Below are 13,454 nucleotides of genomic sequence, written 5' to 3' on the forward strand. Positions count from 1 at the left end.
GTGGGATCAGCACCAGTTGTGTTCCAGCCTTGCCCGGAAATAGGTTTAAAGTGGTTTAAAGTTGGACCAATCAGATATTCTAATTTAAGCCGAATAGTTGGAATTATGGCGAGGCTGAAGCACGGTCTATTTCTGGGGTAATCGCGAAGATGGGCGTATGTACAGTGAAGTGTACGAACGCGACGGAGATGCCAATTTGACACGACGGCGACTTCTGGCGGCAACGCAGCAACGCGATCATTATCCTAGAACATCATTTGAATGCGTGGATCTGTCGGAAGCCACTGGTAGCTATAAACGCCCAAGAGACTGGAAGAGAGCGACGGAATCGCGCCATATATGCACCAGAGACAGTCATTCGACCCCGGATTAAGATGCGCACGTAGTCGAAGTCGAGTTTTAATTGACGCTACGAAGACAACAAGATGTCTGCATTCACGGCATTGAATGTTGAACCCGACGAGAATCCCGAAGATGACTTCGATCATACGCGCGAAATCCAGCTGGAGGAGGCCCTGAAGCTCTACCAAAATGCCCTGAAGCTTCACGCGCAGGGTCCAACATACTATGAACAGGCCGCCGAGGCCTATGATAAGCTCTTCAAATCCGATGTTTTTAAATACCCCGAGAGTCTATTAGACTTCACCCAGGATATACCTAGCGTCAACCTCGAGCCCGAACCTGAGACTGAATCACCACTCGAAGTTGCGTTTGCGCCGACCTACGACGATGGACCCAGCACCCTACCGCAAATTCTCTATCTCGCATATAAGAACCATGGACAGTTTATTATGGACTGCCTCAAACACCAGATGAAGATTGCACCGGCTATGCCACGAAGTGGCCTGGCACCCCAGGCACAGCATGCCCTTGAACAGTTCACCCAAGCCCTGGCACGGGACGAATCAGATACTGAGCTTTGGCGGAGAGCTGCTCGTGTAGGCGAGCTGTTGGGAAGCAACACAATTTCGAGATATTGCCTGGAAGCTGCCGTCGAAGTTGACGATGATCCTACGCTCGGCGAAGTTGACCCAGGGAACCTTGAAGAGGGGTTTGCGGGCATACAACTGAAAGAGCTGCTGGTCGTTCTGTCCGATAATATGGCGCTGTCTCATCCGATTATGGCTCCATACGAAAAGAAACATATGCCGGTGAAGTTAAAGAAGTACCTGGACCCCTATCCATTTCTCAGCAAACTCTCAGCTAGGGATGATGACGACGCGGCCAGTGCTGCGACGCTGGAAGGACCCGGTCTAGGAGAAGTTAAGACATTCACTTGGAACTCGGTCGCAGAGGCTATCGGCAGGATATTCGGCGCATATAACGGCGAGAGCGGCTCAGCGTTGAAGCTTACGGGAGGCGAATCCATCACTCTGCAACTGCCGGAAGGGGATATAGAGATGATCGACCCCGAGGTGGAGACCCAGCAACCACCTGATATTGCAGTGACTTCCAGCGAGATAACGCCCCCGGCTACGGATGCCCCTCTAGGAGGACAAGAACCGCAAGAAACTACGCAAGACGGAAACGAGGTTAAAGCAGAGGAAGAAGAATCACCGCCACTCACTCGAAAGCGCTCACAATCGACGGCAGGCCTCCCCGAAACCCCAGAAGAAGAGGCTGGCACTCAGAAGAGGAGCAAGAGGATCCGCAACAGGGATACTCTCGGCGGCGAGAGCGCTCTTCCAACAGACCCTAATATCGGCCTCAAATGCGCATACGACGCAATGTGTAGTGGAGACCAAGACATGTTCTCGTACATTGACGGCCTACTAGACAAACTTAATGTCAAGGAACTTGGCAAGGCATCCGATATACAGGCTCTCGTGGATTCCGACAGGCCACAGGTTGAAAGTTCTGTTCAGAATATTGCAATGCGTGACTTGCGAGATCTTATTCACAAGTGGGACTCTGCCCTCGCTGCAAAATTTCAGTCGGGTAATGGCTTGGACATTATGGGGACCTCTGCTGGCCTCCAAAAGAATGGCCTCACCGCGTTTCTTGAACATTCAAAGACCGAATCATTAAAATCACAAACTCAGGCTGAGCCTACCAGTGCTGCTGGGATCTCAACTTTCGTCAAGTTGATAAATGGGAATTCGCTCACTATCCAGGAGGTAGCGTACCGATACTTCAAAGCGATTTGCTCGAGTTATAGGACCACGTTGTGGCCAAGTACGCTGAAGGACGAAAATATAAAGCTTATGCATATCATGGATTCTGTGTTATATTCGCAGCTGGAAACAGAATACCAGGAACTACAATATAAAGATGCCGAGCTTGTAGAATGGGAACAGCTCAAAGAGTTCTCACAGATGATGTTGGAGCTTCACCTGGACCATTATATCAGCATTGGCAAACCCCAGAAAGCGGAAGATGATAACGCGTACCTGACAGCTAAGGGAAGGCTTGATAAATGGGCGATGCTCACTTCGGACATCATGCAAGGCCAACCAAACGAACCTGCAAGTGAAATCGTGATGAGATACCTTTGGGCTTCGGTTTTACTAGCTAATGCCACCGAGCATGTTAGCCGGGAGCACATGGTTCTTTGCTGGACTGATCTACAGAGTCTCTTGCAAAAATCCGAAACTGCAAAAATCGAACTATATAACAACGTCGCCATGCCGGAGGTGTCTGCCGCAGCGGCAGATCGTGAAATCTCGAGGCTTACAACCATGGACTTTTTTCTCAACCTCTTCAAAGACAACTCCGACCCCACGGCGATCATTGAGACACTCGAACCTGTGATCGATGACCAAACCAATGTCAGTGAAGACAAGGAAGGTGATGGGGAGAAGGAACCCGCGCCAGAAGTTGTTATGTCGCCAGCCACGCGGGATATGCGGAAATTCCTCGAGAACGGCACCCCCTCTCTCCGCCTGTATTTATGGCAACGGTTGAGGGAAGCCTACCAAGAAATAGAATACCCCACGAGAGTCTTTTCTTGCCATCTCAAATGCATCGAAATCATCGTCGAGTACCTTCAATCTCCAACGTTCAGCCAAATCCCTCAAGAAGCTCGGCACGCTGAGCTACTAGGCTATATCAAAACTATAGACGAGTTGTTGGTTAAGGCTTTGACGCTGGCGCTCAACGATCAGACTGCTTTTGAGATTGTGGATGAGTCGCACCTGGCGGCCTCAACCACTGCTATTGCGAACCTGTGCCGCATTTTGCACACTGGCACTTTGATGGAAGACCAAGTCACTGCCGGGCTTGTGCCCGATAATACTACAGTCGTGTCGAAAGAAAAAGGAAAACCCAATCAGACCTTGTTGAAGGCTTTCCTACTGCGATTATCCGAAATGGCAATCCGAAGTTGGGCGCTTCTCTACACACTGGTGAGAGAGGGCGTTTCACAAAACAAGGACCGCTTTACAGCACCAGACAATGATTTGTCTACATACTTGGCGACTGTGCATCACACCTTGGGTCTTCGGGTGCGCTGCGAGCGCTCAAACAAGATTTTCCTCAAAATGATGAAGGTCGAGTTGATCCGCATGAAGTATGTTGACAAGTGGGAAGATTATCTTGGCCAGGTATTATGGGATCTTTATGGACTACGACTTGGAGAAAAGATTGGCGTTTTTGAGATTATGGACCACGGCTGTGATCGCGAAAAGTTGGACAGGCGGACTGCCATGTCCTTGGTTGAACACGTTGTCCTGCTCGCTAACAGAAAGAGCATGAAGGATCTTCTACGCGATGAGTTACGGAGCACTATTGAATCTATGCAGCAAGTACTCGGGGCCGCGAAGACAAACGCACAAACGAGCCACAACCTGCGTAATATAACTGAGTATTTGAAGTTATCAGTGAGCCCCTTACGCCTGAACAAGGCCTTGAAGGGAATGGAATATATAGACACTCTTCCGGTCAACACTACGGAGTCAGGACTGGCCGAGAAGGGCTGGTTCTTCCTCCTGGGAATGGTATCTCTTTCTAAGTTCCGTGCGCAGAAACGTACCCATGCTGGAGCTACCGATGATCTAAGGGTGGCAGCAAGCTTCTTCCGCCTACAACTTCAATTTACAGCTGAGCACTGGGAGACCTGGTATCGTTTAGCCCAATGCTTTGATTCAGAACTAGAGGAAGATGTGATGTGGTCGACGGAAAAGTTGAATAATGACCAAGCGCCATTGATTTCTGAGCAACGTTCAGCTATACACTGTTACACAATGGCAGTATCAACGGCGATGCGCACAGCCAACCCGTCGTTTGAGACAGCGGAAAAGATGTCCGCTGTATTCCACGACTTTGGCCTTCGGATATATTCATCGTCACGAGATCCGTTCCGCATGGAAGCTTTTTATATGGATGACTTCGAACGCCACATGAGTGGCCCATCGGGGATGTACAAGAAAAATGTCCATGAGGAGTTGACTCGGTACAAAGCCTGGCGCTTTGCTGCCGAACTCTTCAAGCGCGCCATTGCCGAAAGACCCAATAATTGGATGTAAGTTTATCTCCTATCCGAGTTTAGCAGAGATACTAATATACAGTATTAGGAGCCATTATATGCTAGGCAAATGCTACTGGAAAATGTTTACACGCGTTGAAGATGAGCCGGATGCCAGGGCTAGGGCAGGAAGGCCTACTGTTGCAGCTCTTGTTCAAGTACTTGAAAGGGCTATCGAGACCGTCCCGAAGCCTCGCGACAGTCGTTCTGACCCGACGCTTGAGCCGCACTATAAGATCGTGTCTGTGATGCACAAGCTCGTCCAGTTTCGCCAGATTGACCCACAGGAAGCAGCCAATATCCTCCAGCGACAACACTATCCGATCAAGAAAGGCGAACAAGTGGTCATCACTGATGATGCTTCGTGGGAAGCCTATATTGTGGAGTGTGTCCGCCATCTACGAAATCTCGACCGATCCAACTGGCAGCATCGCTTCATCGCGCGCTCTGCGCACCTTATCTACGACAACAAGGAACAGGACAACGCTGTCATATTAGCTACCCGTGCTGAACTAAGCATGAGTATCTTTACCAAGACTATGGTCGTCAACGTCTGGAAGCCGGAAAACGAGCGGCCCGGCCGCCACTGCGTCTACATGTCCAAATATGTCCAATGGATGGTGCATTTGCTAGCGCAGCTCGACGACAGGGCCAGCATGGAGATGTTGACGAAGCGTGTGAGAAAGAAACAGACGGAGTACTACCATTTTAATGAGGTCTGGACTGCGTGCTGTCTAGCATATTGCAAGCTCATCCGTCGAGCTGGCAAGATCGATCTCAACCAGGACGAGCTCGTGCGGTCTCTGCCACCCGAGGACTTTGAGGAAATGGCGGCGGACTTGGAGCTTTGGGTCGACAACCTGCATACGCCGCATACGTCTTTTGACCACTTAAAGGAGTCGCTCGAACTAAAGAAGTTGAACAGCAACCTTATGAAGGCAATGCCCATTGATGACCTCATCGTCGACATCTACTCTTCGCTAATTTGGGAAGTCGGCCGCCACCTAACCAAGGAACGACGAGTCCGCGAAGCGGCAGAGGCGGCGGCGCGACCACCTGTAGTTGAAGCACCACAGAGACAAGATCCGATGAGCATGAACAACTTAATCAACAATACCGACAGCTCTGTCACACCGATGCAGGGCGTCATAGAGTCTGCTCCGAAGCTGAAACCTAAACCCCCTGGGCGCAGGGAGATTCTGAGGAGGGCGGAGGTACTCGCCAATCGCGGACACGAGGTGAAGGAGAAAGAGAAGGAGAAAGAAAAGGAGAAGGAGAAAGAGAAACCGGCGGGTAAGTCTGAGTCGCACAGGCCGTCGGATCTACAGAACCTACTGCGGAGGAGAAGTAGGGATAAGTCGTCCAGATCCGCCGAGAAGGATGAGGGAAGCAACCAGGGCCACCAGGAGGAACACGACGATGATGATCGGGAGGGGGGTGACGCTGATGGCGAGGGGGGGAGCAAGGATAATGGTGACGATGACGCACATAGTAGTCCTCCTGGTAGTGTGCATGATAGCGCGGACGACGAGAGCGACCTCAGCGACGCGCCGGGGCCAGTTGAGAGGATGCCGCAGCCGTCGATTAATGGCTGGCACAGCGAGTCGCAGGATGCGGGTAGGAAAGCGCTAGGCGAATAGGAAGGTGGGCCTTGTCTTGATAGAGGGATTATGGTATTTTACGGGCTTGCTTAAACTTGGCTGGAGTATATGGAAGCATGGCTTTATTTTTGGGGAATGGGGGATGGGAAAGGGGGCCGGGGAGATCTGTGATCTGTGTACCACTAGTAGCAGGCATTAGGAAGGCAGATAATAGATATTATGTTGATCCCTTTAGCCACTGTTGGCGAACAAGTGAGTATGGTTGGTAGTGATAGGCGAAATAGGCCCATCAACTACTGACGCCAACAAATACCTGGGTCAGAACTGCCGTACCAAACGACAGTTACGCCAAAAGCTTGTTAACGTGTGGATCCCACTCCCGTTGCGTCGCAGATATAGAGGTTTAGCCTACACGGTGCCGGCGGCCCTGTCCGCCATCAACCCCTGTGATTCCCCGCCACTTCAACTCCGGCACTCAATGCCTCCGCGTCTCCACTCAGGGATGGGCTTTTTAGATTAAGGTACCCTGCCTTCCCCGCCAAATCTACAAAAACATTGTTTCTAGCGCCTTGGAACGCTCAACTGGAAGCCCCCGCCGGAGTAATGTACTCCCATTTTAATATGCATACTCTATATCCCATGTTAACGGAGAAACCTCGATATTAAATGTGGCGCCGGCAAGCGGCGTGTTCGCTATGTGTCGCATTGATTGGTGTCGTCATTGCGCGTTGATGAGATGGATTGATGGTGTATAAACATGTGTTCCCCTTGGTTGGAAACCGTGTTGCGTGTGCACGTCTTGATCTTTGTCTACAATATCCTTAACTTCGACCTCTCAAAATGCGTGGAACAGCTGCCCTTTGCGGTCTCGCGGGCCTTGCGCTTTGCAATGCCGAAACCATAACTGACGCTGCTTGCGAAGCTTCTTTCGAGACAGTAACTGCGGCTGCTGCGGTCAAGGATCTTAACCCAGGTTGGAATTTGGGGAATACTCTCGATGCCATTCCCGATGAGACGTCGTGGGGCAACTCGGCGCAGGAGGCGACTTTTGATAGTATCAAGGCTTCCGGCTTCAAGAGCATTCGGATTCCAGGTGCGTGATTTTCCTCTCGAAGCTCATCCACACAGTTGTCTCTTTCCATGGTGCTAATTGTTTGTTAGTAACATGGGCCGACCACATCACCACTCAATCCCCTTCATGGACTATCGACACCGCCTGGATGGACCGTGTCGAAGAGGTCGTCGACTGGGCCATTGCACGCGACTTATGGGTCGTCCTCAACATCCACCACGACTCCTGGGAGTGGGCCGACGTCACCCAGTCCGGAGCTGACCTCGCAATGATCGAGGAGAAGTTCTCTGCACTCTGGGCCCAGATCGGTGATCGCTTCAAGTGCAAGTCTTCCAAGCTGATCCTGGAGCCGATCAACGAGTTCCCGGGTGACACCCAGGCGCACGGTGACGAGCTTAACAAACTGCAGGATATGTTCCTGGATGAGATCAACAAGGCGGGTGGCTACAACCCGCAGAGAGTCGTCTCGCTGGGTGGGCTTGGACATGACAGCGCCAAGACCAGCCAGTTCTTCGAGAGAGGCACCACCTACCCCGACCAGCCATGGGCAATCCAGTTCCACTACTACTCACCATATGACTTCATTTTCGGCGCCTGGGGCAAGACCCTCTGGGGCTCCGACGACGACAAAGCTGTCATGGAGGCCGACTTCGCCAACCTCCGCAGCAACTTCACCGACGTCCCCATCTTCATTGGCGAGTGGGAGGCGAACGGCAACGTCGAACCCGCGGCCCACTGGAAGTATTTTGACTTCCTCATCCGCACCGCGAACGCCAACGACTTCTCCACCATCCTCTGGGATAACGGCGCCCACTTCAACCGCCCCACCAGCAAATGGGTTGATCCCTCCGAGCCGGAGTTGATTACCGCTGCCGTCGCTGGAACGAGCAACTCCCTCGCTGACAGCACCGTCGACATCGCCGCCACGGAACAGGAATCGAGCGCGTTTGTTTTCCACAAGGTCGGCGACCCAGTCGTTGCACAGAAAGTCAGCTATGCCTTGAACGGGAACACAATCTCGTCGATCACCAACTCTGCCGGGACTGCTCTTGCTGCGACTGACTACACTGTCGCTGACGGGGTTGTGACCTTCACTGCTGAGTATCTTGGCAGCCTATACAGCGCCACCGATGCCGCCGGGACAAAGGAAACCCTCACTGTCGCCTTCAGCGCCGGTGCCAGCCTCTCCATCACCATCGTGCTCTGGGACACCCCAACAGTGGCAACGAACTCTTTCGCAGTCGATGCCTCCACCGACCTCAAGATACCAGTCGCCTGGAACGGGCTACACCGCGTCGCAGCCGTCAAGGCTCGCAAGGCTGACGGCACCTACCTCTCGGATGACTGGACTGTGTATCTCCCAGCTCTGCAGCAGGGATACTGGACTTTTGGCAGCTGGGGCTGGGATGATGAGAACATAATCGTGTATGCATCGGGATTGTCGACCATTAAGGCGGCTGGGCAGGAGGTGACGCTGTCGTTCGAGGTAAGTCCTTCGTCAATAATTGTGCAGGTTGATGATGGATCGTTACTAATTGTGCATGCAGTCATTCCCTCGCATTATGGGCGAGAATGCGGTGAACATCACGTTCACGCAGTAGATTGTCGATGTTGTCGATGTGTTGTTAGACTGAGGCAGTCTAGATGGGTGTTTGAACATACTATATATGTGGTTCCTGTATATATTACTTGGCAAGTTATGCCTCTGAACAATATATGTCTGATTATTTGTTTACCTACGTCGTCCCGCGTTCGGTCCTTCGGCTGGCTGCTGTGTGGTGCCTGAAAATTCCCTTTGTTGACATAATGCCTGATAGCCAGCCCCCTTTATTGTCTGTTACCTGACTCACCATCTGGCGAAACCCAAACCTTATAACCCAACTTATGCTCTCTGATTCCTAAGTCGGGCCGCGTAGCTGAGTGGTCGCTCGCTCAGTTGTGCAGCCCGATAATATGAAATCACCCCGTCATTGTGAGGATGTACCGGCTGGCCCCCGGTACATCTCACAAGTCCGCCGGCGCGGGCGTTTGGTTACTGGTTTCGTATCAGTTCAGGCTGCTCCTGACACTGATACGGAGCCTGGTTCTTTTGTCATTTTGACTTTTTTTTCTGTTGTTTTCATACGTTGGCGAGTGGTGGGTGGGTGAATGAGGTTCGAACTTTAGGTTTATCTCAAAGAAGGGGGTTATATATTAGAACGATCTTTTATAAAGGGGATTCGTCTTCAAACTTGTGTTTATTTATTTATTACAGGATACTGATGTTCGAACTGGAGCTCTTAAAGATGTTTTTGAGGCTCGAAGTGTCCCCATTATGGGGATTTTGAGGTTCGAATTGGCGTCCTTTCAAAAAAGGGGGTAGTTGCGTAGCGACATCCGCTTAAGTTTGCCGTGGCATGTATCAAACAACAAGCGAACCTACGATATGTGAATAACTCTCCAAACAAACAATGAAGCTATATTCATTATTATGATTTTTATACCTGCTGCGTGGGCATTGTCGAATATCGATCGGTACTTCATTTACACATCTATAAACGAAATGTCTAGTATAGTTATTTCGATTTTATGCTTCCAAGACCTCTTCAAAACCAAGTCAACAAAACACCGGCATCACTTCACCCCTCACCAAAACGCGATAACCCTCACCTCAATACTCTCCCTCGCCTCCTCCCCACACACATCCCCAATATCCGGACTCCCATGCCACGGCGCCTCCGCCTCTTCCTCACCCCGACCCAACGCGGAACTATCAAAAAATTTGATAACAAGCACCTCCTCTCTCGTTTGCTTCGACACATAATACCAGTTCAACGCCCCCGCATCAACTGCACTCCCCACCCCAACATCTTCCCCCTGCACACCCAGCAGCGCCACCTCCCTCAAAAAATCCCCTCCCAAACCCGCATTTCCTGGAACCCGGAGATCATAAGGATACTCTACCAGCTCTCCTGTATTCGTTTGTCGCGGCGCAATACACAACGGATCCCGCTGCACCGTTCTCAGCGGCCGCCAGACGCTATACGCTGCATATCTCGGCCCCAATTCGCCGCGGTTATACCGCTCCGCGATCACGGAATTGGCCTCGGCGCTGGTGGCTGGGAATGGTAAGTCCGCACAAATCCCGTCTTCAGCGTCGATTACCCCGCTCTCGCGCGCCTGCTGCTCAATATCCTGCCGGTAAAAGCGGATGCACCGACGCGCGCTGAGAGGCGTGTAGTCAAGATGCGGGAGACGGGCAGGACCAACCCCAGCGCCGGCGGGGATATGCTTCGGCACATTGGTGGCATTATCGTGGTGGTTTACGGTGCCCCGGAAGTTGGCGTCAGCATGGTTGTTTGATCCGGCGCGGCGGGCGATGTTGGGCGGGTTGGGCCTGGTGATGCCGCGGGGCCGGCTTTTGCGGACGAAGCTGTGGGTTACGAAGATGTGCTTTGCACCGGTGGTCTTGGTCAAGAGGTCGCAGATCTCGGGGTAGTATGTTTCATGGAGGAGTTCCTCATCGTCTATGCTTAGGTGGGCGTTGGAGGGGTCGAAGAGCGCGGATTTTTGGTCGAGAACCCCGAAGCCGTGGCTCTTTAGTAGATCGGCGGGGTTGTATCCTGGAGATGAGATATTGGGACGGATGTCAATCAGTGGGAATGATCTGTTGACGAATTTCCTGAATAATGGTGTTGTGAGGTAGGGCCTCTGCCAAGCGTCTGCGTCGTCAACCCCCGCATCGATGACGAAGAGATTGAATTTGCCGTGGATTTGCGCGTCTAAGGAGCCCATGACTGAGAAATATATACGGATGAATAGAAGAAATATAGAAGGAAGGAAAGTTTGTCTAAAGATATAAGAGATGGTGGATATTATAAAGGAAACACCGCAACCGTAGCCTTGCGTTGTCTGTTTGATATCACAGCGAGTGCCAAGCGCCGCGGTGTGGCTGAGGTGGCTGAGTGATGGATGGAATGAAATTCGAATATTAGACCACAACATCGTCACTTGAAGGTCAGAAAATTTGTTCACTTGATTTTATAATCGTCTTTAAGATTAAGGTTTGGTTTGGTTTTATATTATTGCGCCGTTCTAGATGCAAGGATTGTGATGTCTATCCGGTTGGAAAAAGTAGTTGAACGCCCTGATTGTTACTTTTAAGACCAATCTCGCCCTACCACCTCAATCACTTCTCGAGAATGAGCCTCTTGTGTTTGGAAGGTATATCTTGCCGCATCTGTATCATGGGTTCGCCGTTTTGCAATGAATTTCCGTAGTATACTTCACCCCAGGTACTCGACAAACTCCTCCCACTGTGCGTCTTTCCTCAGGGCCTCATGATCTTGATCTGATAGCGAAATGATCAAATCAACGTCGCCTTCTCTCGTCAGTGGCATCATATAGGCCAGCGATAGCGCATCTGGCAACTTCGGCCTCCTTACGAAATCGGGCTTCCCCAGAACGTCCCCAAAGTTGGTGTCGTAGAGTTTCTGGGATACCCAGCTCGTAAGAATGATGTCCGTCTCCGCTTTCATGCTCGCGCCGTAGTTGATCGTGGTTTTGTCCTTCTCGGTCCGTAGAATATGAAAGAATGATCGCATAGCATGGTCGTCGATTTGACTCAAGCCCTGGCGGAGCTTGATTGCCATCGCGGAGAGACTCTCGTTCAGGGCCTCGTCAAGGGTCACCTGGACGAGACTGCACATAACGGCGTGGCCCATATACCCTTCATGAATGGGAGTATCGAGCTTCTGGCGTCCGTTCACAGCACGCAGCACCATTGTTTTGCTGTCTTTTGGGAGATGTGTTGAGCGAGCAGCCGCAGTTCGAAGCCAGATGAATGTCGAAATAGCATCATTGCTTGATACGTACTTGACGTCGGAGTCCGGAGAGCACAGCTTCATTGCCTCGGTTTTCAATGCAGAGATGCTAGCACGAGGGAAGCGAAAGGTCCTCCAGGTTCCCGTTGATGGCGGAGGGGGCCATGATGGTTCTTCTGCGCCTAATTGAGAGGGATATCTGATCCACTCCATAGGGAGAGGTTCCTCTCCAGGTTTGAGTGGAGGGATAATAGTATCTGCATCGATATTTCCCCAACGGACGTACTCCTCTGCAAGCTTCTCTCCGCGACAAAGGCTGCCGAACTGGCTAATGAATTGATCATTGCCATTTGCATCCATCACACCGTGGAAGGTACAGATCGTCAGAAGTAGGCCGCCTTTAACGAGGTTTGCCTGCATAATGCAAACGGGCTTGACCACATGGCGGGGATAGCTGTTGACAAATCCATATGCCGGAGAGAGGATACTTCCATCTAGCATTGATGAAGGAGCCCGAGCTTCAACCAGATCTGCGTAGGCCGGGCAATTGTCGGTACAGTCTTTGACATGCACGAACCTGGATTTTGTTTCATGCAGTTCGTACCCGACAACCTTGTAGGTGCCTGAACTGCCATCTCCAAAGCCTTCAATGACAACTTGACCAGCAAGCCATGGATATGCTTGAATTATTTCTCCCGCTGCCTTCTCAAGGGTGGAAATTGCAGCCGCTTCCTGCGATTTTTTCTCGATGGAAAAGCCCAGGGTCACCAGTGTATATGTCGGGGTTATCTGACCCAGAGGGCCGAGGCTCTTTTCAGTGCCCATAGTTACGCGCATGGAAAACAATGTCCAGTTGGGTTCGAAGTGAAGGGAAGTGAGGTTGAGTTGTGAAATAGGCTTGAGAAAGGAAAGAGAAAAGAGAAGAAGCGAGAGGAAAGAAGGAAGAGATACGAGACACGAAAAGAAAGAATTGATTGCATTTGTATAAGTGCGCGATAGTGTAAAGTAATTTGGAATTTGGAATTTGGAATTTGCTCGTATACAGATTTGTAAGTTTACGTGTGGGGAAGGAGGGGGAAGGAGCCGTTGAGTTGTAACGGCGGTGAGCTCTGTTGATCGTCTCGGTTAAAGTGGGAAGGAACACACCACGACTAAATCCTCAATGACTACTACAATGGAAGGTGAATAGAATAGATGTAGATGTAGATGTAGAATAGATACTCCCTGATATAAATATAAATATAATTGTATAGACTCATCTCTACTACTTGTGTGTGCTAATCACAAATTCAATGATGTGAATTGGTTCGCATAATTAAACGTAGTAGAATTATGCACTTTAAATTAATATTAAAATAAAAATATCCTCTAAAACATGATATAAGTGATTAATCAAACAATTATCTCATACTAACTACTGTAAACTTTATTTTACTCTTGATTTATATCAACACTCTAAGCAGCAGCAACATTTTAGTGCTGCTCTTAGTCCTAAGGGGACCATCGTATTAGTAAAT

The 13,454-nt window shown here is 50.6% G+C and overlaps 4 protein-coding genes across 4 annotated transcripts; 2 read left to right on the forward strand and 2 right to left on the reverse strand.

Moving 5' to 3' along the window:
* The first annotated feature begins 168 nt into the window (after positions 1 to 168).
* Positions 169 to 6,257, forward strand: HIR3 (Histone transcription regulator 3). The gene is made up of 2 exons (XM_018279697.2): positions 169 to 4,459; positions 4,512 to 6,257. The coding sequence occupies exons 1-2, from the start codon at positions 426 to 428 to the stop codon at positions 6,100 to 6,102; spliced, it is 5,625 nt and encodes a 1,874-aa protein (XP_018125769.1). The 5' UTR covers positions 169 to 425; the 3' UTR covers positions 6,103 to 6,257.
* A 646-nt stretch (positions 6,258 to 6,903) lies between these two features.
* On the forward strand, positions 6,904 to 8,807 carry VE01_10295 (uncharacterized protein; the record flags this gene model as incomplete). The annotated part of the gene is made up of 3 exons (XM_018279698.2): positions 6,904 to 7,156; positions 7,225 to 8,621; positions 8,683 to 8,807. The coding sequence occupies 3 exons, from the start codon at positions 6,904 to 6,906 to the stop codon at positions 8,734 to 8,736; spliced, it is 1,704 nt and encodes a 567-aa protein (XP_018125768.1). The 3' UTR covers positions 8,737 to 8,807.
* A 765-nt stretch (positions 8,808 to 9,572) lies between these two features.
* VE01_10296 (uncharacterized protein) lies at positions 9,573 to 11,004 on the reverse strand. The gene has a single exon (XM_018279699.2). It carries the CDS (start codon positions 10,907 to 10,909, stop codon positions 9,761 to 9,763), a length of 1,149 nt encoding a protein of 382 aa, XP_018125771.1. The 5' UTR covers positions 10,910 to 11,004; the 3' UTR covers positions 9,573 to 9,760.
* Positions 11,005 to 11,119: 115 nt separating this feature from the next.
* On the reverse strand, positions 11,120 to 12,985 carry VE01_10297 (uncharacterized protein). Its single transcript, XM_018279700.2, has one exon. It carries the CDS (start codon positions 12,772 to 12,774, stop codon positions 11,401 to 11,403), a length of 1,374 nt encoding a protein of 457 aa, XP_018125770.2. The 5' UTR covers positions 12,775 to 12,985; the 3' UTR covers positions 11,120 to 11,400.
* Between the last annotated feature and the right edge of the window lie 469 nt (positions 12,986 to 13,454).

This window comes from Pseudogymnoascus verrucosus (genome assembly GCF_001662655.1).
Source record: "Pseudogymnoascus verrucosus strain UAMH 10579 unplaced genomic scaffold scaffold_70, whole genome shotgun sequence".
Taxonomy (NCBI): domain Eukaryota; kingdom Fungi; phylum Ascomycota; class Leotiomycetes; order Thelebolales; family Thelebolaceae; genus Pseudogymnoascus; species Pseudogymnoascus verrucosus.

Bases quoted from the DNA above. Each gene is read 5' to 3' on its own strand.
- HIR3 (XM_018279697.2), top strand. From the start codon at position 426: ATGTCTGCATTCACGGCATTGAATGTTGAACCCGACGAGAATCCCGAA. The intron at 4,460-4,511 runs GTAAGTTTATCT...ATACAGTATTAG, and splicing joins GAAAGACCCAATAATTGGAT to GAGCCATTATATGCTAGGCA.
- VE01_10296 (XM_018279699.2), bottom strand. From the start codon at position 10,909: ATGGGCTCCTTAGACGCGCAAATCCACGGCAAATTCAATCTCTTCGTC.
- VE01_10297 (XM_018279700.2), bottom strand. From the start codon at position 12,774: ATGCGCGTAACTATGGGCACTGAAAAGAGCCTCGGCCCTCTGGGTCAG.